General features: G+C 50.4%; 2 protein-coding genes across 2 annotated transcripts in view; one reads left to right on the plus strand and one right to left on the minus strand.

The window, feature by feature from the left end:
* The window catches only part of LOC135887539 (zinc finger protein 850-like), a 437,015-nt gene that overhangs the window by 327,191 nt on the left and 84,948 nt on the right, over window positions 1-24,876 (minus strand). The window lies entirely within an intron of this gene.
* The window catches only part of LOC135888172 (butyrophilin subfamily 1 member A1-like), a 64,068-nt gene continuing 47,547 nt past the window's right edge, over window positions 8,356-24,876 (plus strand). Inside the window, exons 1-2 of the mRNA XM_065415987.1 lie at window positions 8,356-8,395; window positions 10,228-10,344. Of these exons, the coding sequence (XP_065272059.1) occupies window positions 8,356-8,395; window positions 10,228-10,344 (157 nt within the window). The remainder of the gene's footprint in view (window positions 8,396-10,227; window positions 10,345-24,876) is intronic.

Below are 24,876 nucleotides of genomic sequence, written 5' to 3' on the forward strand. Positions count from 1 at the left end.
GTGGTGATGCCATCAGGGTCCCTCTCTCTCTCCTGGTCTGATCAGAACATCTCTCAGGATTAAACTGAAAAAGGTCTGGGATCCCAGGAGATGGTGGGGGTGGCAGCTATGATGCTGAAGCTCACTCCAAAAGCCAATTTTTCTCCCCCAAAGTCTCTTTCTTTAAGCACCTCAAAAAGGGCATGGTGGGTAAAATAGCCTGTCCCCTCATTATTTTGCCCACTAGTTTCTGAGACACCAATTTTGGTTCTTTAATTTCCAAGCCCAAGTGGGCATTCACCCACGAAAGCTTATGCTCCAATACATTTGTTAGTCTTAAAGGTGCCACAGGACCCTCTGTTGCTTTTTACAGATCCAGACTAACACGGCTACCCCTCTGATAATTATCACAACAGTGTCCACACTTGGAGTTATTCAAGAACAGTTGTTTCTCACTAGCTCCATGTGTAGACAAGCCCTTATGAATTAAGGTTAGTGTAGAGCAGGCCTCCAAATGTGACATGAACAGCTTCTTCCCTCCCCGCCCTGGCCAATGCAGTAACAGTGACTATAAAGTCATTGCAGGGACAGGACCGACCCCATGGCCCAGCTATGACTGTTCCAAGTGAGGGATCTCCCTAAGAGCAGGTCAGCCCCTCTCCTTGTCTTTCTGTCACTCTGCGTATCCATGGCATGTCCCCATCATCTCCAAGGTCACAGGCATTTCAGGAGTGAAATTTGGCGGGGTCTCTGGGGCCCTTAGGTGCCTGTAAATATCTATGTCATTTTAACAGAAAAAGGGCCTTGGGTAAAGGATCAGAGTCACTCAGGGCTCACAGCCAGTTCTGCCACTGGGTTCAATAGCCCTTAGGTACCTAACTCCTATTGATTTCCCTTGGACTCATTACTTGCTTAGATGCTTTTGAGAACCCCACTAGGCATCTGTCTGCCTCTGTAGGCACTGCCGTAGTTTTGAAACTCTGGCCCACAGTGAAATTCCATGGGCAGTACTGGTCAGGAAATCCACCTCTGTTAGACCTGGACGCCTCTGTGGTTCCTGTGCTCAGCTCTGTAAGCGGACAGGCCCTTACCTCTGGGCAGCCAGGGGCCAGCCAGGGCTCTCAACCTCTGTGAGCACTCTATCTTAGGCCTTGGCTACACTGGCGCTGTACAGCGCTGCAACTTGCTGCACTCAGGGATGTGAAAACGCCCCCCCCCAGCGCAGCAAGTACAGCGCTGTAAAGCGCCAGTGTAATCAGAGCCTGCAGCGCTGCACGCTCGCTCGCAGCGCTGCAAGCTATTCCCCTCAGAGAGGTGGAGTACTTACAGTGCTGCGAGAGAGCTCTCGCAGCACTGGCGGCGCGACTACACTCGCGCTTCACAGCGCTGCCGCGGCAGCGCTGGGATGTCCTGAGTGTAGCCAAGGCCATAGTGAGCACTTCCCGTTGTCAGCTACCCCAGGACCTGCTGTGCCCATTCTCTTCTGGCACCACAGGAGGAACCCTAGGAAAAGCCAGACTGGGAGGAAAGCTGGGGTGGGAGTTCCTGTTGTGTTATTGTGAGTTACCATATGAATAAAGCAAAGTCCCAGGGCAGGGTGAGTTTGACCCCACACAGCATGTGCAGACTCTGGAACGGGGTGGGAATGCCACTGGATTACAGCATCATGTCAGCAGGAGTTTATAGCTCATTGGTCAGTTTCTAACCACCTGTCCAGTGACAGAAGGAGATCATCCATCAGTGCTCCTAAAGCAGTTGCAGTTCCATGGCCTGGCCTCAATCCAGAGAGAGCCATGTCTAGAGTGTTAGCCACAGCTAGATGAGCTGGTGTTGGGCCGTTTGCTAGCTCCCCTCTCAGCTCGCTCAGGAATAGTTTTAATGCTGATAATAGTGGTGAAAACTGAAGCATCCAGGGTGGGTTTGTTCAATGTTGGTTGGACTATTGCAACTGTTTGAAAGAGGGAGGGAAGATTCCTTCTCTGACTGGAGCATTGGCTGTTTAGGTGAGGGGGTGGCTCCCCCCACTCCTGTCTGCAGCAGGGCAGGGACACAGAGGATAAAACTTTGGGCAACCTGTGAATTCTGTGGCAGACACACTGAATTCCATGGCATCATGAGTACACTGAGCTGTGAGGAATGGAGAAGTTTCCATTTCTTAGCGCTATTGTTTCAGGCTGCCTGCAGACTCAGGCAAGTGTCACTGCATCACTTACACTCATTTCCTTTTCAGGGTTATCTCTGCAACCACAAGGTCTAGAAACACAGGGTGCAATACTGTGCCGGGCCTCTGGGACATGCAGCAGAGAACTCACAGCTCTGGGGGAGAGATGGGAAAAGTCGCTTGACACCACTTTTGCATCCTTGGGATTCCAGGCTGCTCTGGGGGGAGGGAGGGGATAAAACATCCCCCAGTGTAATTTAAGGTAGCCAGGGGAGCTACCCTAAGTCATAGGACCCCAGTGTGGGCCGTCTATGGGCGGCAGCACTGTCAAAAATGTCCATCGTGCTAACAGTATGGACCCACCTCCTTCTGCCTGCAGCACATTCCCTCCCAGCCCTGCTAACTCCAAGCTTCACTCCCAGCACGAGGCCCTTTGATGCAGAGCCTGTGGTTGTGTTGCACAGCGCCTGTACGGGGGAAAGTGTCTCCCAGCCAGAGACAAGTTTTAATGGCCCCCGTACAGTGCCAGAGTGGGCTGGGCCAAAAGCTCAGATTCTGGATGCTGGTGGCATGGCTGGGGTGAATTTGTTGGTTGTGGAATCAGAGGATTCCTCAGGCTTTGGCCTTGGTGCCTTTCTGAAGAACATCCCTGCGACTTTGGAATGTGAAACTGTTTGGCGGGTTACCAAGGAATTAGGCAGGACAGGTAGATCCAGTGGATGGGGAGTGACCTTTGGAATGGCTTCCCTGAGTGTCAGGACGACATCGGCAGCCCAGCCCCGTTCGTTCCCCTGCGGGACCCGAGCGGGACGGGGGAGCTGGGGCCTGCTGCCCCCACTCCGGGGCCGCCGCGGGATTGTACCAGCTGGGCAGCCAGCTCAGACGCGACTGGCCAGAGGCTGGGCATGCACAGCGTGCGCGCTGCTGGGTCCCCGCAACAGGCCTGGGCTCAGGCGGTTCGGGCCCGGGTGCCAGAGCCGCAGCCGCCGAGCTTGGCCATCAGCCGCTTCCTCCCCCCGTGGCAGTGGGAGCTGCAGCAGCGGCTGCTCCCGAGTCCCGCTGCCCAGGCGGGGAGAACAGCCACCGCCTGGCTCCGCGGGCAGCCCCCCTACTCTCCCTACTGCCCGACTGAGTCCTGCCAGCGCTCGGGGCCAGGCCGGACTCTCACTCATGGCACCGCGCTCCCCCTGCGTATCCGGGGCCTCCCTCCAGCTCTTGTGGAGGGAGGAGGGAGGGGGGGGGTTGTTGTGGTTTTTTATTTTTTTTTGCTCTGCCATTTTGGGTTTTTTTGCCCCGCCCGCCCCCGCCACGCGTCCCGATATTTGACCTGGGTGATCTGGTCACCCTAGAGGAAGATGCAGAACCTACGAACCCGGGCAGCAGCAGGGAGCAGAAGTCTGGGCTGCCTCAGCTGTTGGGAGGGGGATGGGAAGGGAGGGAGATGGGAAAGGGGAGGGGGGTGGAATTCTTGAGCCCATGCTGCCCTGGCTGCAGCTGGCAGGAGCGGAAGCCCCCAGGAGACGCAGGATGAGGAAGCCTGGGGAGCCGCAGTAGGAGCTTGGGGCAGCAGGAGGACAGGGCTGCAGGGCAGGGCAGAAGTCCCGATCCCGGGCTGCCTCGGCTGGGGTGGAAAACAGTCTGTTCTCAGCCTAGTCGGAGCCTGGGCTGCCTCGGCCGTTGGGGAGGGTGCGTGGAATTCCTGAGTCCCAGCTGGAGCAGGGGAGGAAGGATGGAAGCCCCGAGCCTGGGCTGCCCCAACCCCTTGCTGGAGCTGGGAGAGGCCCCGAGCCCAGGCTGCCCCGGCTGCTGCAGTGACTGGGAGCAGAAGTACCTCCTCATTGATTAGCCCCATCCATTGTGCGGCTGCTAAGGTAGCAAGCATCTTGTCCTACTACTGCCCCAATCCCCAGGTGGACTTTCCATCCCTGGGGGGGCTTCACATCTGGGTCCCTTGGGGCAGAAGCTGCCAGGACCAGGGGATAAATCAAGGCCTGTGTCTGCACAGCACTTTGCAGATGAAGCCAGCTAGCCACGAGCAAAAGGTTCTGCTTAACTTTGCAGATTTGAACTTTTGCCTCTGCAACTCCTTGCACTGAAACAAAGAACCATTTCCCATGCAAGCTGCAACTTCAGCCTGGCTGGGCATTGTCCAGAGCCAGCCCTAAACACCCTCCCTGCTAGGGTTACCATACGTCCTCAAATCCCCTTCCGGGAGGAATTTCCAAAAAGCCGAACATGTCCGGGAAAATAGGGAGGCATGGTAAGGGGACCGCCTCCTCCCCAGGCTCCAACTTTCCCGGCTCCTTCCGCTCTCCACCGTGGCAGGGGCCGAAGCAACTTCCCCGTGGGGGCCAGGTGGCGGCTGTTCGTTCTCCCCACCTGGGCAGCCGGACTCGGGAGCAGCCGCTGCTGCAGCTCCCACTGCCGCGGGGGGGAAGCGGCCAAGCATGTGGCGCTCAGCAGCTACGGCTCTGGCGCCCGGGGCGTGAACCCCCTGAGCCTGGGCCTGCTGTGGGGACCCAGCTGGTGCAATCCTGCGGGTGGCCCTGGAGTGGGGGCAGCAGGCCCCAGCCCCCCCGTCCCGCTCAGGTCCCTCAGGGGAACGAACGGGGCTGCTGATGCCTCTGTCCCGGGGCTGCCCGTGGGATTGCACCAGCTGGGCAGCCAGCCCAGACGCGACTGGCCAGGGGCTGGGCGCAGTGTGCACGCTGCTGGGTCCCCGCAGCAGGCCCGGGCTCGGAGGGTTCGGGCCTGGGCGCCAGAGCTGCAGCCGCCGAGCGCCACGTGCTTGGCCGCTTCCTCCCCCTGCGGCAGTGGGAGCTGCAGCAGCGGCTGCTCCCGAGTCCGGCTGCCCAGGTGGGGAGAACGAACAGCTGCCGCCTGGCCCCGCAGGCCGCCCCCCTACTCTCCCTCCAGGTACCGCCCAAGTCCTGCCTGCGCTCGGGGCCAGGACGGACTCACTCACCCCGGCCCCGGGCCTCCCTCCAGCACTTGCCCCCCTGAGTCTCCCGGGCCTCCCTCCAGCACTTGCAGAGGGAGGAGGAATGGGGGGGAGGGGGGGGATGTTGGTTTTTTTGCTCTGCCGCCATTTTTTTTTTTTGCTCTGCCCCCCCGCCCACGTCCCGATATTTGACCTGGGTGATCTGGTCACCCTAGGGGGCGGAGTTGGGGCAGGGACTTTGGGAAAGGGGCGGAGTTGGGGCGGGGGCAGGGGCAGAGTTGGGGCAGGGGCGGGGAAGGGGTGGAGTTGGGGCGGGGCAGGGACCCCATGGAGTGTCCTCTTTTTGCAGTATTGAAATATGGTAACCCTAAGAGGGTGACAGAGGGCAAAACCCGGCACAGGCAGGGCAGAGGGGGTAACAGTTACCCCAGTGGGACTGAGACCCCAGTGTTTGCAAAAATGGTGGGGGGCAAAGGGGCTTTTTTATTTCCCCTCTCACAGACAGCACCTTTCGGCATCGGCTTCCCAGGGCTGGGTTCTTAAAGGCACAGGCACAGGGCTGGTTTCTTAAAGGCACAGGCCTCCCAATGCCTAGTCAAAGCAGCTCCTCTTTGTCTGATCTAACCTACTGAGGCTATGTCTACACTACAGAGTTCAAAGCGCTGCTGTGGGTGCAGTGCTCCTGGTAATTCACCTCGATGAGGGGATTAGCTCCAAGCACTGGGAGCCGAGCCTGTTCATACTAGCACTTTAAAGTGCTCAAACTTGCTGCGCTCGGGGGGAGGGGGGTGATTTTTCACATCCCTGAGTCAGCAAGTGAGAGCACTTTAACTTGCCAGTGTAGATAATCCCTGAGACTTAATTCAGTGAAACATTTTACACATATCCCCTCAGAAACAAAGAATGCCTTATCACTGTATCTGATTGCATAGAGTCTCCTAGCAGTTTCCCAAGTTATCTTATCTGGTGCTGGGATTCCCTGAATTCCCTGAATTTTTAAATTTAATTTTTTCTTCTCATTTTAGAGCTGACTGATTTTCTGGCCTAGTATCAAAACTTTGTTTTGAGTCAATCCACCAATGGGGATTGCATTTTTGCAACTGTTATTTTGACTCTCAGTCTAGCCCTTAGTGTTTTTCCGCATGCCATTGTGTAGAACTTGATTCTGAAATATTCAATAAAGGCAGTATACTATCTCCTATAACATCTTTCTCCCTGGAAAAAATCTATTGTCATTTTTGCAGAAAATTAGAACTGCCAACATGGGTCAGACCAATAGTCCGCCTAATCTAGTATCCTGTCTTGTGACAATGGCCAATGCCAGGTGCTTCTAAGGGAATGATCAGACCGGGCAATCACTGAGTGAACCATCCCATTGTCCACTCCCAGCATCTGGCAGTCAAAGGACAGTTCAGGGACATGCAGAGCATGGGCCTGCATCCCTGATTATCTTGGCTAATAGCCAATGTACTTATCCTGACGAACTGATCTAATTCTTTGTTCAACCCATTCATAGTTTTGCCTTTCAAAATATAATGAACACACATCTACAACCCCAAGATACCTTTACAACCACAAGAATTCTAAAATCATGAGTTATACACCCTCGAGTCAAGAAATTTTAATAAATAAATGATCTCTTTTTTTATGTGCCTCTTTGTTCCTGAGCCTGCAGGGTGCAGTAAGGCCAGTTCCAATGCCTTGAGCCTAAACACCTGAATGAATCTTAGTCTACCCTCATACTGTTCCTGTTCCCTCTCCCAAACATTTCATAGACCTAAGGCCATATCTACACTTTAAGTGTGGATTAACTCAAGTTATGTCACCATAGAGTCACCACGATTACTATGTCACTTGTGTGCATGCCTCCTGGACTCCTTGTCTCAGCAGTCAGGGTACTCACCAGAAGCACTTGTCTAGATTCAGAGTGAGGAGCACCATGAATAGATATCCCACTGTATTTTGGGAAGCTTTGGTTTGGCAGTGTATGCTGGGTACCAAACAGGTCAGACAGGGATGATTGTGGTCATGGGATCCAACTTATAATGCATTGTTAACCATCCACTAATTTTATATGTATCCCATACATAAACGTATACATAATGTTTACACCTTTTTTTCTAAACCCACAAACCTGCCTGGCCCTCCTCACTGTCTGCCATCTCACACAGAATCATGGAGCTTGCATGGCTCTGCACTATTGTTATGAGCGTTTGCATCCAAAGGTGCATGCTCCTTTACTATTTGCAGATCAGCAAACATACTTGTGGGGTGTGACATTATCCTCTACATTCTTTATGAAAATATGCTCATGATATGGATATGACATAGCTAATATATTCTTTATGCAAGATGGCTGATGTGGGGTATCATTGCAAAACTTAAGACCTATTGACTGTGTTTATCCAACCTGTATGCATGTAACATTTGTATCTGAGGCTAGAAATACTGACCATGTTTTATCTGAATTACTGATAACACAGTGATCCCTGGAGATCAGGAATAGCAACTTCGGGGGGAGAGGGGCCATTGACACCCCTACACTAGCACACCTGGCAAACTGCCCCTACCAGGGCCACCCCTGCCAGCTCCGTGCCCTGTGGGTGGGGCTGTTTCTTTAAGAGGAATTTGCTCTGCCCCAAACAGCCAGGGACACAGACCGTTACCTTAACTTCCTGCTACATTTGTACTTTCAGTTTTGAAGTGAGTGGAAGGCCCAGGCTCAGAGGGAGCTCGGCCCAGTCAATTCAGCTACAAATGAAACAAAAATAACAATGAAGAGTCGGGTCTCAAACCCTCCCGCTTCATGACCCTGTGTGTGGAACTGGTGCTGCAGCCTCAGTAAGTGACATGGGGACCAGAGCTGGATTTAGGGGCACGTAACCTGGGGTGCCAGGCTTGGGGGGTGCTGGGCTTGGGGGGCTGTGTTTGTTGTTAGCGACAAAAGGAAACAGAATGTTTGAAGTAAAATGTTTCAGGTTTTCCTTATGTGCGCTAATTTTTCACTAACCTTCTAGACTTTCTGATTCAAAGCTTCTTTCTGGGATTCAGCAGGGAGGGGAGCTCTGGGCTCTGGATCCCCAGCTGCACAGCTCTGGCTGAGATTTCCAGACACACAGCGCTGAGGTCCCTTCAGATGGGCTGTTATCACCAATGGGCCTCACTGAAGGGATTCTCAGGGAGAAACCAGCACCTCCTGACTCTGAAAGTAAACCTGACTGTGGGAATGTCCCTGCAAATTCAGAGATTTCTCTGCATCTGAACACAGACTGGGATGCTGGCTGGCACAGAGCTGGGCTCCCTTTGTGACAGGTGTGTGTGTGTGTGTTTGTGTATTTGTGTTTCTCTTCCCCCTCCTCCCCTTTGTATTGTCACTAAACTGACGTTCCAGAGTGCGCTGTTGAAAGACAAGAAGAGAAAAACCTTGGTCCAGATTCAGTGAATCCCTCCCAGCCCCACCCAAGTCTGCAGGGCCATTGCCCCGAGGGAGGGCAGGTGTTGTTACCACTGCCACCCATCCTACAGGTTTCTGCCAGGGCAGGGGGTGCATCACCTCCTCCCAGATCTCTGTCAGTGGGAATCACACGGGGAGGTCATGAGTCTGTGCCCTGGAGCCCTGGTCAGGCTCCCTTCCTGGCCAATGCTGGCCTCTCTGTGGGTAACATGGTGACCGTCCCCGTCTAGGGGAAGTTACAGGCACAGCCTGGTTCCTGGGAGGACTTGACACCACTGCACAGCCTGGCAGGGGCTGCACGGCTGGGTGGAGCATGAGCCATGAGTGACTCTAACATTTATCTAAAGCTCTTTGTCTCTAAGGGTACGTCTACACTGCAGCTGGGACTGAGCTTCCCAGTGTGGGTATATAGACACATCCTAGCTGTGCTCAAGTTAGTTTGCTAAAACTAGCAGTGTAGCCGGGGTAGCACAGGTGGCGGCTCAAGCTAGCCACCTGGGGATACATACCCCAGGAGTCCAGACAGGTTTGATCTCAGGCAGGAAGCCTGACCTGCCACCTGGGCTACCCCATTACTCTGCTATTTTTAGTATCCTAGCTCAAGGAGAGCTAGCACGACTGTCTACCAGCGCTGGGAAGCTCACTCCCAGTGGCGGTGTAGACGTACCCTGAGAGTGGTTTAAATGGTGCAGATCCCAGGGGGCACAGAGATGTGGTGACCCTATTCAGAATTTCTTTGACATTTACACCAGTGCTGGAGGCAATGAGGGTGGGTCACTGACACAAAAAATCACTGAGGTCAGGGACTGATCTGCTCATAGGGAGATCCCCAGAGACCCCTCACCTAGGACAAGTGTGGCTGGGAGATGGGGCCACTTTCCCCCACAGCGATCAGTGGCCATTCATACCCCATTCAAGGGCTTTGCCTGCACTGGCTTGTTTTCCCTAATATGTCCCATGGTAGCATCTAAATGCCCCAGCCAAGATGGGGCCCCACTGTGCTGGGAGCTGGACACACCAACAGTGAGAGATCCCCTCTGCCCAGGTTTAAGGGACCAGGGCACAGGCAGTCTTGCCTAGTGGTCACAGCTGGGCTGAGGTCTGCCCACCTGGGATGGGAGTCATTGGGCCAGAGTTAGAGGAATCACAAGGCCAGGGTCCGTAAACAAGAGTCAGGGTCAGAGTCAGATACCAGAGGTAGTACCAGGTTAGAATCAAGAGGCTGGATTCAGGGTCAGAGATCAGGAGACAAGGCAAAGTCCAGCATCATAGTAGGCAAAGGTCTGGGTGGTTGCCCAGACATCTTCCTGGGGCAAGCCCTGTGGTTAAGTAGGGGCACTTGGCCAATCAGAGGCCCACAGGGTACCGTCACTCTGGGTCTCATGGGCAGTACTTCCTGTAGTGCCTATTTTCCACACTGCTCCCCAGGTCCTTACACAATCTAAATAGAGCAGAGAGCTCCATAGGTCTCAGCCGTGGTATGGACTGGCTTCTGGCAGTTCTGGGTTTTAATCGCAGCAACATCTAACCCTGCTCAGAGCCACGGCAGACGAGGACTGTGGGGGAAATCCCTTCCATTCTGGTGTATGGCAGGCAACAGTGAGGCTTGTTACTGCCTCCCCACTGCCCTGTGTCACTTTCAGTGCATCACAATCACTCACCGTCTGGTTTGTTATTTCTCCTGTTCCCCAGATCAAGCTATGATAATGGGGAAGATTCCCTCATTCTCCTGCGGCTCCACAGTGAGCTCCGCTCTGCCCAGCTACATCGCTGTCTGCCTCACTCTACAGGTTCACAGGCTGGTGTCAGGTAGGAGCTCCGGCCTCCTCGCTGGGTTTGCTGCTGTTGCTATTGCTGGTGTCGGAGAATAACAGAGTTCTCATTCTTTGTTTGGGTACAGCAAGTCAGATACTTTATTTTCTCTAACAATTGTGTAGAGGGAGAGAGCTAAACAGGTCTCTCTACAGGTAAACAATTACAGCAAACCTTTATACCTTTCATTACAGACAATAATAAGCAACAGCTGCATTTTGTTTATACATAGGCCATCTTGATATCTTATTTTTCTCACTTGTTTTGACTCTAGTCTACATACAATATTTTCTACACATTATCTACATAAGGTCGCAACAACTTCTCACACAGTTCTTTCCCACTCGCCTCACACTATCCTCACTTCTACAAATCTCGCGTTATTAGGGTTACAGTTAGCCTGACTCTTGCTAACGAACTGTCATGCATTGCATCCCCTTCCTGTCAGTTCTTTCTCTGCTTCCACAATCCCCCCCCCCTTTTGTACTACTAGTACACAAACCTTCTCAAATCTCTATTTGCATTAAGTCTTGGAATTCAGATTCTACATCAGATGCTTCAACCTTAGGGGTTTTGATTGGATGTAATGACAATGCATGATGAGCATGGACATGAAAGGTATTACTATTATTACGTCCTTTACAACAACAATAACATACTCCTACACTAGCTAACAACAACACAAGCAATAACATTCCCATAACGATAATATGATGGAGTTGTTGTACAATCTTAGTCATAAAACACAATACATCATACTTAGTACATAAGGTGGATACTCTATAAGCTGTCTGAAAGGCATACTTTTCAACTTGCTATATATTTTGAAGCATGTGAATTTGCCCTTGTACTTCAGAGATTTTCTGAACCTCTGGTAACAGTGAAAACAAATTCTGAAATCTATCAGGTACTAAACTAGTCCAATTAAAGGGTATCTGGAACCTAAGGGCTACTTGCAAAACTCTATCTGCAGGCCAGTAGATAATATGATTGCCTGCAGTGGTAGTGAGATTAAAATGTATGTCTTGCAATGTGGTGGCATTAACATACACACAGCTATCATTAGCTTGAAAAAGTAAGTGTCCTGTCAGGGTAGTTCCTTGTCCCCTACCCTCCCAGCAAACGTAGTCATGAACAGTGACAACTTCTCCTGGCTTCAGTTTACGTATACACTGAAGCTGTGGGGGTTCTAACGGCCAAAATGTCCACTGACTCCCTAACCCCATCCAAATGTCAGATGTAATCCCAGGAGCACTGACTAAAAATCGATTGGGCATACCAGGTGGTCTAATTTCCCAGATGTCTCGGTGAATTACCCAATCCCACATGCATCCTCCCCATGGACCCGGCAGGATTCGGTATGTGGGAGCCCACCCCCTCCCAACCGGTCCATATGCTTGGAAGGAGCACTGAGAATGTCCGCACTTCCACCCAGAAAATCTCCAAGTATGTCTCCATGGCCACAGATCAGATGGTACTCCTGATGTGTCTGTAAGGGCAGTGGGCCAAGCCTGATGCTCAAGATCATTCCGAATGGCCATTAGCTGGTCATTCAGGAAATCCTGAATTTCTGAACATGCTAGATCCCACTGCAATGCCTTCCCAGCCTCAGTGATATTCAATACCATCTCTGTCAGCAACTTCTGGGTCATAGAACTAAGGGCGGAAATAACATGTAACTCACCAACTCCAGCCTGTACCTGGGTTAGTTGTGCCCCAAAAACAAGGCCAATGGCCTTCTCTAGTTGGCCCAATCTCTCATCATGTTCTTGGTTCTTAAAAATATTCCAAACTGCTGCTGCACTATTGGCCCCATCCCATAGGGATCCGATCAAGTCTCTCTTCTTTCAAGAAGAAATAACCCAAGCCCTCTGTTGTGCTAATCTAATGGCAGCCCCCCTTGAACAATTTGGGTATGTAGAGGTGATCTGGAAACTGGATACGGGTAATGAAAATTTAACAGTCCCTAATGTAGTGTTAATCACAGTCCATCGATATCCTAATACATCCCTCTTTGGTGTAGTACTATACCACATCTGTTGGTTGAACACCTTTATGTACTTCCGGGAGGCATTAATATTAATGGCATAAGAGGGGGTGTATTGCAATAAGGTACAGGTCACATTATTAGTCGCTGGAATAATTTCTATGCAGGTAAAATTTCCAGTGGCAGAACAAACTCTTTGGGTATTTGTTTGATTATTCGCTAATTGGGTGACCAAATAACAATAAGGGCCTCTCTCATTTAATACAGTACAAATTCCAGGAACAGCCATCATATCTACTTCACTATAGAACCCGTCAATTGCAATTATTAATTCTTGGGGTTCGCTGGTAGTGATATCATGTATTTCTATCTCCACTGATCCATTTGTTTTCCATTCAATTGTTCGCTCATATACATTATCCTGAACTTTAAAGAATGATTTCTCTGAACAAAATTTCAGTAAATCACTAAGATGTGAAGGCCTTGGCCAATGGGTTTCATTGGAATATACAGTATTGTTTGTATCTGGGTAAGTTACAGTGGTGGTGGCAAGGGTTAAGGGACTAGTGGGCGTAATCTTCGTGGTGGCAAGGCGGTTTTGATATTCATCATCTGAAAGCCAATTAGGGAGGGCAGTGCATCCTGAAGGTACCTGTCCATAAGCACAAAGCCCTGCCCCTGGAAGAAATCCAAACCACCCCTCGACCCTGCATTCCCAAGCACGATCCCCACAATTCCCTCCTTGCCAATCAACAATGCTCCGTCTCTTCCACCAGGGCCAGTTCTTAATATCTCTTGTAGTCAGGAATCCCTGGACTTTGGTGGTTTCAGCAGAGCGAGTGTTTCTTCTTTTCTTCTCCAAAAGCAGTTGTGATTCAACATAGTACAGGGGAGAGGTTACTAGCACTTCACCCTGTACTGGTGTGATTCCTTTAGAAAAATTCAAAGGCATTGTAGATCTGTCAGTGGACAAGGGAGAGGTTACTAGCACTTTATCTTGTCCTCCTTCCCTGCTGTCCAGAAGGCACAGCAGAGCTAGCAGGAGAAATAGGCCGATCATCAGCTGGAGAATCATCTCCAGGTAGAGGGGTCTTTTTGCAGTGAGAAGCATGGGTCCAGGCAGGTAGTCCTTGGCACTTCACAGCAGTGTTGGTGCTTAACAGGACTTGGAAAGGGCCCTTCCAGCGTGGAGCCAGGGCAGGCTTTCGCTGATGAACCTTTATGTAGACCCAGTCTCCTGGTTCCAGCGAGTGGCAGGGTTGCACAGGATCCTTGGGTAGTGCTTCTTTCACCTGTGTATAAAAAGACTTAACACATTTCATTAGTGCCTGGCAATACTTAAGCATTGTGTCATCCATTAAATGAATGTCCATCTGAGCTAGGGTCAGTGGGGGCGCAGTTGGTAATCGCATCGGGCGCCCTGTCAAAATCTCATGAGGGCTGAGTCCAGTCTTTCGATTGGGAGTGGCCCTCATACTCATTAGTGCCAGAGGAAGGGCATCTGGCCACTTTAAGTTTGTTTCAGCACAAATCTTGGCCAGTTTATTTTTCAAAATTCCATTCTGGCGTTCCACTGCCCTGGCAGACTGCGGGTGGTGGGGGCAGTGAAGGTTGTGCTGGATCTGCAAAGCTGCACATAACTCCTTTACAATCTGTCCAGTAAAATGAGTTCCACAGTCACTGTTGATACTCACAGGGATGCCAAATCGTGGTACAAAATCTTTAAGCAGAAGTTTCACAACAGTCCTGGCATCTGCTTTCCTGCAGGGAAAAGCTTCAACCCAATTTGAAAATACATCAACTAAAACCAATACATATTCATAACCACAACATTTAGACAGTTGAATAAAATCAATCTGAATATTTACAAAAGGTCCCCAAGGGGGAGGGTGAGCTGCCTGCCTAACTTTAACAGCTTTACCAATGTTATGCTGCTGACAAATACACATTGTTGACAGTAGTGATGTGCAATGACTGGGAAACCGAATGCACACCAATCTCGTTTAACTGCAGCAACCATCCCCCCTTTGCTTACGTGTGCCATTCCATGGTATACATGAGCAAGATAGGGCATTAGCATCTTCGGTGCAACCAAGCGACCATCTGGGGCACGCCAAAGATGGTCAGTGTGTAGAATGACAGGTTTCAGAGTAGCAGCCGTGTTAGTCTGTATCCGCAAAAAGAACAGGAGTACTTGTGGCACCTTAGAGACTAACAAATTTATTAGAGCATAAGCTTTCGTGGGCTACAACCTTGTAGCCCACGAAAGCTTATGCTCTAATAAATTTGTTAGTCTCTAAGGTGCCACAAGTACTCCTGTTCTTTTAGTGTGTAGAATACATCCATTAGCACTCCAAAAACGTTTCTCGGCTGTTGGTGCTGCCTCCTGGATCTTGGCCAGATCCTCAAGGGAGGCTAGTGGAGGCTGCTCAATCAAAGCACAAGTATATTCAGCCTGAGGTGCAGAAAGGGCCGCTGCTTTGGCTGCAGAGTCTGCCAAAGCATTTCCACGGGTAACTTCATCATGAGGGGTTTGGTGAGCTATACATTTAACAACAGCTATAGCTTTGGGCAATAAAAGGGCATCCAAAAGAGCAGATACATACAGATTATTCTTAATAGCAGAACCAGAGGATGTAAGAAAACCTCTATACTTCCAGAGCAAACCATAATCATGTACCACTCCAAAAGCATAACGAGAGTCTGTATAAATTGTAACTGCTTGATCCTGAGCTAGAATACAAGCTCGAGTTAAAGCCACAAGTTTGGCCACTTGAGAAGAAAACACAGAAGGAAGGAAAGCACTTTCAATAACAGCATAGGCAGAGCACACAGCATAAGCAGCAACCAATTTACCCTTAGAATCTTGCAAGCACAAACCATCCACAAAGTAAATAAGATCAGGATTTTGCAAAGGCACATCTAACAAATCATCTCTTGGACGAGAGAGAACCGACGTCACAGAGACACAGTCATGTGGGTCTCCGTCCTCTGGCCCAGGCAACAAGGAGGCAGGATTTAGAACGGGGCAACGAGCCAAAGTAATATGAGACGAAGACAACAAGACAAGCTCATATTTTGTAAGACGAGAAGTGGATAGATGCTTTGTCTTAGATTTTAACAAGAGTGCAGCCACAGCGTGAGGGAGATCCTAAGACAATAGATTCGGATACTTGAACAGCAAGGGCCGCTGCAGCCACAGCATGAAGGCAAGGGGGAAATCCAGCTGCCACAGCGTCTAGGGCAGTACTGTAATAAGCAATGGGACGGTGTTTATCTCCGTGCTTTTGCGTTAATACAGCCAAAGCATACCCATTACGCTCGTGACAGAAAAGAGTAAATGGTTTAGCATAATCAGGAAGTCCCAGGGCCAGTGCACTGGACAGGCTTTGCTTGATAGCAACAAAAGCTCGTTCAGCCTCCGGAGACCAAGGAAGAGGCTCAGGGGTACCTGACTTAGTCAGATCCTGTAAGGGTTTAATCACTGTTGCATAGCCTAAAATCCACTGTCTACAGTACCCAGTCATGCCAAGAAAAGTACGCATTTGAGAAATAGTACCAGGCCTAGGCATATTTAGAATAGCTGAAATACGAGAATCTGATAAATGACGAGTGCCAGGGGAAATATCATGACCAAGGTAATGAACCCTGGGCTGACACAGCTGTAGTTTTTCCTGGGATGCCTTATGACCCTTAGCAGCTAAAGCAGTCAAAAGAATCAAAGTATCAACTTTACAAGATTCAAAGGAAAGGGATGCCAGCAAAAGATCATCCACATACTGTATAAGCACTGATTTACCTGGAAAAACCACATCATCCAGATCCTTCTTCAGGATTTGGGAAAACAAGGATGGGGACTCAGTATACCCTTGGGGTAACCGGGTCCAGGTGTACTGGCGTCCTTTATAGGTAAAGGCAAACAGATACTGACTATCAGGGTGAATGGGGATAGAAAAGAAAGCTCAACAAAGGTCCACAACAGTAAAGTGGGTGGCTGAAGGGGGAATACAAGAAAGAATTGTAGCTGGATTTGGAACCACAGGAAAAGAAGGCAAAACAACAGCATTAATCGCGCAGAGATCTTGAACAAACCGATAGGTGTTCTTTCCTGGCTTCTTTACAGGAAAGATAGGAGTATTACAAGAACTGGTGATGGCAACAATAATACCCTGCTGTAATAAAGACTCCATTACTGGGGCTATTCCTTCCTCTGCTTCAGGACGCAGAGGGTATTGTGGAACCCTTGGCAAAGCTTTAGAAGGATCAACAAAAATCTTAACCGGCTCAGCTGTCCGAATCTGTCCCACTTCATTTGCATGCCGAGACCAGAGATGGGGGGGAACTTGTGACAACAAATGCACAAGGTCAGGGCTAAGAGTTGTTGGTAATTTAGCTGGCTCCTCTATGTGGAGTGTAGCCAACACTAGATTAGTATTCTCATCAGGAACTTGTAAGAATACGCCATCTGGTGTGCAATAGATAGTACAGCCTAATTTACACAAAAGATCCCTTCCCAGCAAATTCACAGGAGAGGAGGGGCTGAGCAAAAATGCATGCTTGTTAGCAAGGGGCCCCAGTGAAACCGCAAGGGGTTTTGTGACAGGATGCGAAACAGGTTGATTTGAAATGCCAACGGCATTTACAGACAAAGTTGACAAAGGAACAGAGGGAAACTCTGAGGGTCTTAGAGCAGATCTACTAGCTCCAGTATCCACAAGACAAGTAACAGATTGTCCTGCAATTTCACAATTTACATAGGGGCCTTCTTGATTAATAGGAATTAAAGGATTCATGATGCAGTTATGTTCCCTCAGGCTGTCCTAGTAAGAGGTATTCTGTCGGTTAAAAGCAGACGCTTCAGGATTTGGGAAAGGAGGTGGAGGGTTCTGAGATAATCGGGTTGGGCACGCATTTCTCCAGTGTCCCTCTTGACCACAAAAGTGGCATGCAGTGTTCCCGGTCTGGGTAGGATACGAGGGACCTTTCCCTCTTCCTCTTCCTCGTCCTCGTCCTCCCTTCATTCCCCCACGGCCCTTGTTTTGATAATTTTCTAACTGCAAGGCCAAAAGTTTTGTTTCAGTATTCTCTTTCTTCTGCTCTATGCAAGCTGTACAATGATTGGCGACTGTCACCAATTCAGAAAGGGGTTTAGTTTGCCAGCCAATACAGATAGTTCTTAACTGCTGCTGAATCTTTGGTAAGAGTCCCTGAACAAAAGCAGCCCCTACTGCCTCTCTGGCATTTTCAGCTGGCTGAACAATTCCCAAATGTTGTTCAAAAACCTTAGTCAGTCTATCTAGATAATCAGCAGGGGACTCTCCTTTATTCTGTTTACAGTAGGTAATCTTTGTTCAATCTGTCTTCTTAGGGCAGACTTCCGTAATAGAATTTAAGAGACGGTCCCTAGCCTCTCTTAAGTCACACGCAATTCCAGGGTCGGCACCTGGCCAAGCTGCCCGTCTGGTAAGCCGTTGTCGAACTTTGGCTGGCATAATCATCCGTAAGAGTTGATTAATGTCTGCCCAAGATGAATTATAACACTGAACCACTGTCCGGAGCTCTTCTCTAAATTTTTCTGGCTCCTCCCTAACGTTAGGAAATTCCTTTACCAAGTTTCTCAGATCTCCTGGTGACCACGGGGCATGCACTGTAACCAACTGTCCTGCAGTCCCAGGCAGTTCTCTTAAAGGAGCCTGGAGTGTCTGTGCTAGGCTTCTAGTAAAATAACGGGTACCCTCCTCAGAAGGACCAGAGTCGGGAGAGCTACTGGGAGGATCAGAATCATCCCTTTGTGGTGAAGAGGAGGGTTCTCTCACAGGAGAAGAAAGAACAATTTGTGCAGCTGATACACGTGGTGGTGAAGCTGACACTACCGGTTGAGGTTCGTTAGCAGGCACAGCCTGTGGAGGGGGAGGAGGCACGGGCTGCTGCTGCTGAATGTTACTGAAAAAATCTACAATGTCCTCAGTAGTTTCCTCTTCACTGTCAGCCCTAACTAATTGGGGATAAAGAGGAACAGAAGGAATTGCTCGAGCAGGAAGACATCCGGATGCCTTACGTTTAAGTTGTAAATTGTGTACTTGGGTTTTTAATTTTTCCTGGGAGTCTTTTAGACTCCGCACCCGAGACTCGTAGAGTCTCTTTGTTGCTTCCTCCCACCAATAGACAAATTGCTCCCACTGCATATCAGAGGCTTTTGGCGAAGCCAGGGTTTCTCTGAGATATGTAAGTTTATCTAAATCGAAGGTACCTTCTAGTGGGCATTGTTTAGATGGATTTGCACGTGTGTAAAGATTCCAATTATCTAAATACCTGCAGGTTGTCGGACCGTAATGTACGTACATGAAATAAGCTGGGGTACCCTTAGGGGGTGAGAGGGAATGCTTAGACTGTCCCCCACCCATTTTCCAATCACACACACAGGGAGGAGGATGCCCTGTCCGTGCTAGCGGCACATAAACTAAGGATCTCTCCCTACAGGGTACTCACACAGGAGAGACTAATGAGGATGGCCACGACCCTCCTACACCTCCCTTCAGCAAAGAACGCCGGCTAGTCTCAGAGAGACGGCGCCGCTTACTCTCGTTGCATCCAGTGAGATGATCAGACTGTCAGTGGCTCACACAGAGAGGAAAAGGGGAGGGAAGATGGTTTCACACACTCCTAGACCCAGGTAACCTCCTCGCCGGACGATGCCAGGCCGAGTTAGCTTACCGTGGGTCGGATCTCCTAAAAGATCTTCTAGTTACCGGGCTTGCGTTAGAGTAGTTCTGGTCACGAGCCAAAAGACTTCGCAGAGTACTCTGGGCGTCTTCCGGTAACTCTCAATTCACACTGGTGTACACACACACACACACACACACACACACACACACACACACACACACACACACACACACACACACACACACACACACACACACACACACACACACACACCAAGGCCTCTATTTCCATGTACCACGATGCATCTACACTATGAGGCGGTAACAACCCCTCTTGAGGCGGTAAACAACCCCTCAGCACCGCTGCATACCTATGCATCTCTCATATGCATATGGGGGCGGCCAAACTAACAGGTCCCCAGAACGGCATACAACTACCTTATTGGGGGCGGCAAAATAATTCCCCAGAACCGCTCTGCATCTGACCTTGCTGCACAGTCAATAAGTTCGGATGGCGTAAGCCCAACAGGGACAGATGGCCCCACGGACAGTCCTCCTCCGACACCCCAATAGAGATTTCAAAAGGTCTCTTACCTCTATTGTGCCGCCATGGGGTTCGAAGGGGAACGATCCGTAGCAGCTGCCGGTGCCTCTGCGGGCGTTGCCATCCCGGACGAGCCCCCAAATTGTCGGAGAATAACAGAGTTCTCACTCTTTGTTTGGGTACAGCAAGTCAGATACTTTATTTTCTCTAACAATTGCGTAGAGGGAGAGAGCTAAACAGGTCTCTCTACAGGTAAACAATTACAGCAAACCTTTATACCTTTCATTACAGACAATAATAAGCAACAGCTGCATTTTGTTTATACATAGGCCATCTTGATATCTTATTTTTCTCACTTGTTTTGACTCTTGTCTACATACAATATTTTCTACACATTATCTACACAAGGTCGCAACAACTTCTCACACAGTTCTTTCCCACTCGCCTCACACAATCCTCGCTTCTACAAATCTCGCGTTATTAGGGTTACAGTTAGCCTGATTCTTGCTAATGAACTGTCATGCATTGCATCCCCTTCCTGTCAGTTCTTTCTCTGCTTCCACACTGGTCATCACCGTCCATCTCGCATAACTGCCTTGTTTTATAAACAGCATCTGCTCAACCCACCTGGAGTATCTTTGCTCTTTACACAACAATCAGCAACATGGAGAAACCACAGGGCACAGCTGGGTCCCCCTGACCATGGTTAAGAGCTATACACCAGTTTGTCAGGTCTTGACACTACATCCATCCTACTGCTCTGGCTGGTTTCTGGTAGCTTCAAAAATACACAACACAGTGAGCGCCACTACAGGGCTCACAAACTATTTAAAGGGACACTGCCAATTCCTGTACACTGCACTGGCAGTCTGTATAAGTCACAGATCAGACTCTTTGGCCACAAACAAATCATGAATCTCCGATTCTTCAGCTATGAAGTAAACCCACAAATCATTCATGCTGCACTAGGCACATCTGACCAGGGCTCAGAGCTAAAGCTCCTGTTACAATGAGGATGTGAAATTAGCCAGCTTCTGTGTTCTGTTCCCTCAGGGATGATAGTGACCCACTCCAGCCCTGGGGCTGCCTCCACAGCAACTTGGGCATTTTGGTTCCCTCCTGCTGTGGTTTCCATCCTACTAATTTAACTTGCTCCCTCTGTCCCTCCTGATGCTGAGTCTCTGCACTGAGACCCCACCCCTGTAATTCCATAATGGCTGGTTCTCTGCTTCCTGCACTTTTCTATCTGCATCCTTCTCCCTCTGCATTATCTGGCCTCTGACTTTGCCTGCATAGTGGTGATGATCTATTTTCATATCTTTTCCTCTTGCATGCCCTTCACCGTCCCTGCAGCAGTTGGGGAGGCCCCATGACGGAGTGGCACAAAAAGTCCTTTGTGTATCAGAGAATTAAGCCCCCAATATCCATTATACCTGGGGTGCCTGTGAGAAGTTTTGAGCCCTATTCAGAGATAATAGGAACAATCTATAACACTCACATGTGTACTCTAACAGGTATTGCAACCACATGTGGTATTTTGGGAATTATTGAATTAATTTTATGAATGTTCCTTTTGTATCCCCTGTATAAATGGCACCTACACATGTTATAGGTACATCTGTCGGCTCAGGATTGTAATCTACTCCATTGGGGAGGGTTACCCCATCTCCTCCAGGAGCTACAACCCATGGGAGGTAATTACTGCTAGGACAGGTAACAGCTACAGAGAAGTGCCACCCCTAGGGAGAATTGCACAAACTAGTTCAGACCAAGTCCCAGAAGCCAAAGAGAACAAAGATATTTGGTAAAAAAAACCCTTGATTTAAATGGACCAGAGGCCTGCGATCTTGGCCTACAAACTAACAGGACCTGTTATTCAAGAGGACAAACCCCTAGGGAAGGTTTGAAGGACTTTGGAACCTATCAGAGAGTCCCATGTGCCTAATGAGAATCCTTCAGTATAAGTGTAATGTTCAGACCTCTTATTGGTTTATGGTAAGTTTTCTCTGTCAGGCTTTTGTCCTTCAATGTTCTCTGCTTCGGAAGAGCTATTGGGTTGCTGGTAACCACTGACACATGCTGTTCATAGCCCTGGGAGAGAAAGCAAAGCACAAATGCTAGTACCTGGTCAGGCCTGCTGGGAAACCCACAGTGAATTGCAGGGAGGCAGCAAGCCTGAAACCCCGGTATGAAGAGAGAGAGATGTGGGTCCCTGCCCAGGGAGAGGCCTGAGACCTAAGGGGATGTGCCTTGAGCAGACCACAGAGGGAGTCAGAGGTGCAGTTACCCCAAGCCTGTGACTCTCTGCACTCTTCAAACCATCACCTGATCCCTGGCCTCAGCATCAGCTGAATATTCACAGACTGGCCCTGGGCTGAACTCCCCTTAAAGAACTAGTCACCCTGTGACACTCAGTCTCTCCCATCTTAAAACTTTCTATCCCCGACCCCAATTGCCTCTCTACCTACTTCCCCTTCTGCTTCCATCTCTAAGCTCAGTGAACGCTCTGTCTACAATCGCTGTCTGGAGTTCCTCTCCTCCAATTCCATCCTAGATCCTCTCCAATCCGGCTCCCACCCCCTTGCACAACACTGAAACCGCTCTCACCAAAGTCTCTAATGACCTTCCTGGCCAGATCATATGGTTTCCATGTGATCCGCATCCTCCTTGTGCTAGCCTCATGCTCCTCCTTCTGACTCCACTGACCACTCCTGTCGCCATTAAATCATTGGTTTTCACAGCTCCCTCCTCTCCCAGTTCTCCTCCTGCCTTTCTAATCACTTCTTCAATGTCTGTTTTCTTGGGTTGGTCTCTTCCTGTCTCCCTCTTTCAGAGAATGTCCCCCAAAGCTCAGTGCTTGGCCCCCAGCTCTCCTCTCTCCACACGCTGCCTCTAGTAGCTCCTATCTACACACATGGCTTCAGATACCACCTCTATGCCAATGTCTTTCAAACTCCTTCTCCACTAAACACTGTTCCCCCTCCATCCCATCCCACATCTCGGCCTGTCTGACGTCTCCTCCTTGTTGATGTCCAGAGGGCAATTTAAGCTCAACAGCTGAGTGTTTAATCTCTTCCGCACCTCTCACAGCCCACCCCACTTCCTAGTTTCTTCAGCGCTTTGGATAACACCACGAGCCCTCCCAGAGGCAGGGGGCTGTGGCTGCTCTCCCTCCTCCCTGCCTCCCATCCCGCACGCTGGACCCCACCAGAGCAAGGTACCAGGATCTCTGCCCCTCCTGTGGGCCAGGGATTGTGGCCCTGTGGTGGGGTATGAGGCCTGGGCTGGCTGGAGGGAGCTCAGAACGGAGTGGAAGGCCTGGGGTCTGGACCCTGCTCGAGGTGGCTTCTTTCAGGAGGAGTCCAGGGGGTATTTCCTCTGCTCTGGCTGGGAGAACCACTCCATGATGTAGGCCCAGGTCGGGGGTTGGGGAGAGCAGAAAAAACTATCCTGTAATTTTGAAATACAGTGCTGGCCACCCTTACAACACGTCCATTCGCCCAATCACTCAGGCCAGAAATCTGGGCATTGTCTCTGACTCAGCCTCTCTCTAAGCCCCCATGTCCTGACCTCACCCCAGTCTCCCTGCTTCTGTGTACATAACACGTCACAGATTCAGCGTCTCCTGTCTGCCCTGACAGCCCAGGCTCTCGTTCACCCCATCATCTCACACCTCCACTGCTGTGATCTCCTCCTGCCCGGCCTTGACACTAGCCGCTTTGTTCCGCTTTGTCCCCTCACCTTCATCCAAAACACTGCTGCTAGGATCAGCTTTCAGGGGCTTGTCTCTGCTACCACATCCACCACTTAGTGTCCCTCCACTGAGACCCCCTTCAGCTCCACTCCCTCACAAGCTTCTTGCCCCTCACCAGTTAGTACCCAGTTGGCCATGCAGAGGGTGAACTCCCTGGGGCAGGGACTGTCTTTTTGTTAGATGCAGTTTGTGTGGACAGAAGGGGGACAGTGGGTGTGTCTGGGAGCCATAGAAGAGGATGTTAATAGTGGCGGGATATAGTGAGGGCCTTTGAGTGAGGGCCTGTGCTGCAGGGATGGTGAGAAAAGGACGATTCTGGAGATAACAGTCAGGAAGGAGCAGTGGTGTTTGGAAATGGCCTGGGTGTGCAGAGGGAGGAATAAAAAAAAAATCCTGTGATTGTGGGCATTGAGATTTGGCCAGGAAGATCATTAGGGACCCCAGTGAGAGCCGTCTGACTAGAGTGGGAAGGAGGGACGTCAGACTGGAAGGGATCTAAGACAGTTGGAGGCATAAGCGTTGTTTGCAGACTGGGTTCACTGAGTTCAGAGATAAAGGGGAGGAGGGAGATGGGGCAGTACCTGGAGGGGTGAGTGGGGAAGAGGGGCAGGTTTCTGAGTAAAGTTATACCTGGCTATAAATATTTTCAGGGTCAGGACCCTAGATTGTAAACTCTTTGGAGTAGGGCCTGTGTCATCTTACAGTCTGGAGTGTGTGTGTGTGTGTACAGGACCTAGCTCAGTGGGGCCCGGCCCTGAGTGTATGTGTACAGGACCTAGCGCTGTGGGGCCCAGCCCTGAGTGTGTGTGTGTGTACAGGACCTAGTGCTGTGGGGCCTGGCCCTGAGAGTGTGCATACAGGACCTAGCGCCATGGGGCCCAGCTCAGAGTGTGTGTGTACAGTAATTAGCACTGTGGGGCCCAGCTCAGAGTGTGTGCGTACAGGAGCTAGCATAGTGGAGCCTGGCCCTGAGTGTGTGTGTACAGGACCTAGTGCCGTGGGGCCCAGCTCTGAGTGCGACCTCTAGGTGCTACTGGAATGCAAATAACAATGTGCAGTGGGGCAGGAGACTGGCCCTGGGATATGGATTTATGGCAGGGGATGGGGCTTAAAGGTGTGTGTCTGTGCAGAGGACGGGGGATGAAGAGGTATAGCTGGGTGGGGGGTTGCAGGGATCAGTGTGGGAGGGACAGAGAGTCGTGATGTGGAGCCAGGAAGCCCTGCTCTCTGGACCATGTTGATCTGTGCAGTATCTGAGGTGTATAACAAGTAAATGTAACAGCTGGGGCAGAACAGGTTTAGGGTTGCCAGGCATCTGGTTTTCGGCCAGAACACCCAGTCAAAAAGGGACCCTGGCAGCTCTGGTCAGCACTGCCGACTGGGCCGTTAAAAGTCTGGTCAGCGGCGCAGCGGGGAACCGGGGCTAAGGCAGGCTCCCGGAAGCAGCCGCCAGGTCCCTGCGGCCCATAGGCACATAGACAGCCAGGGAAGCTCCGTGCGCTGCCAACACCCTGAGTGCCGGCTCCGCAGCTCCCATTGGCTGGGAATCGTGACTATAGGGAACTGCAGGGACAGCGCC

The sequence above is a fragment of the Emys orbicularis genome, chromosome 13 (assembly GCF_028017835.1).
Source record: "Emys orbicularis isolate rEmyOrb1 chromosome 13, rEmyOrb1.hap1, whole genome shotgun sequence".
In the NCBI taxonomy this organism is placed as follows: Eukaryota; Metazoa; Chordata; order Testudines; family Emydidae; genus Emys; species Emys orbicularis.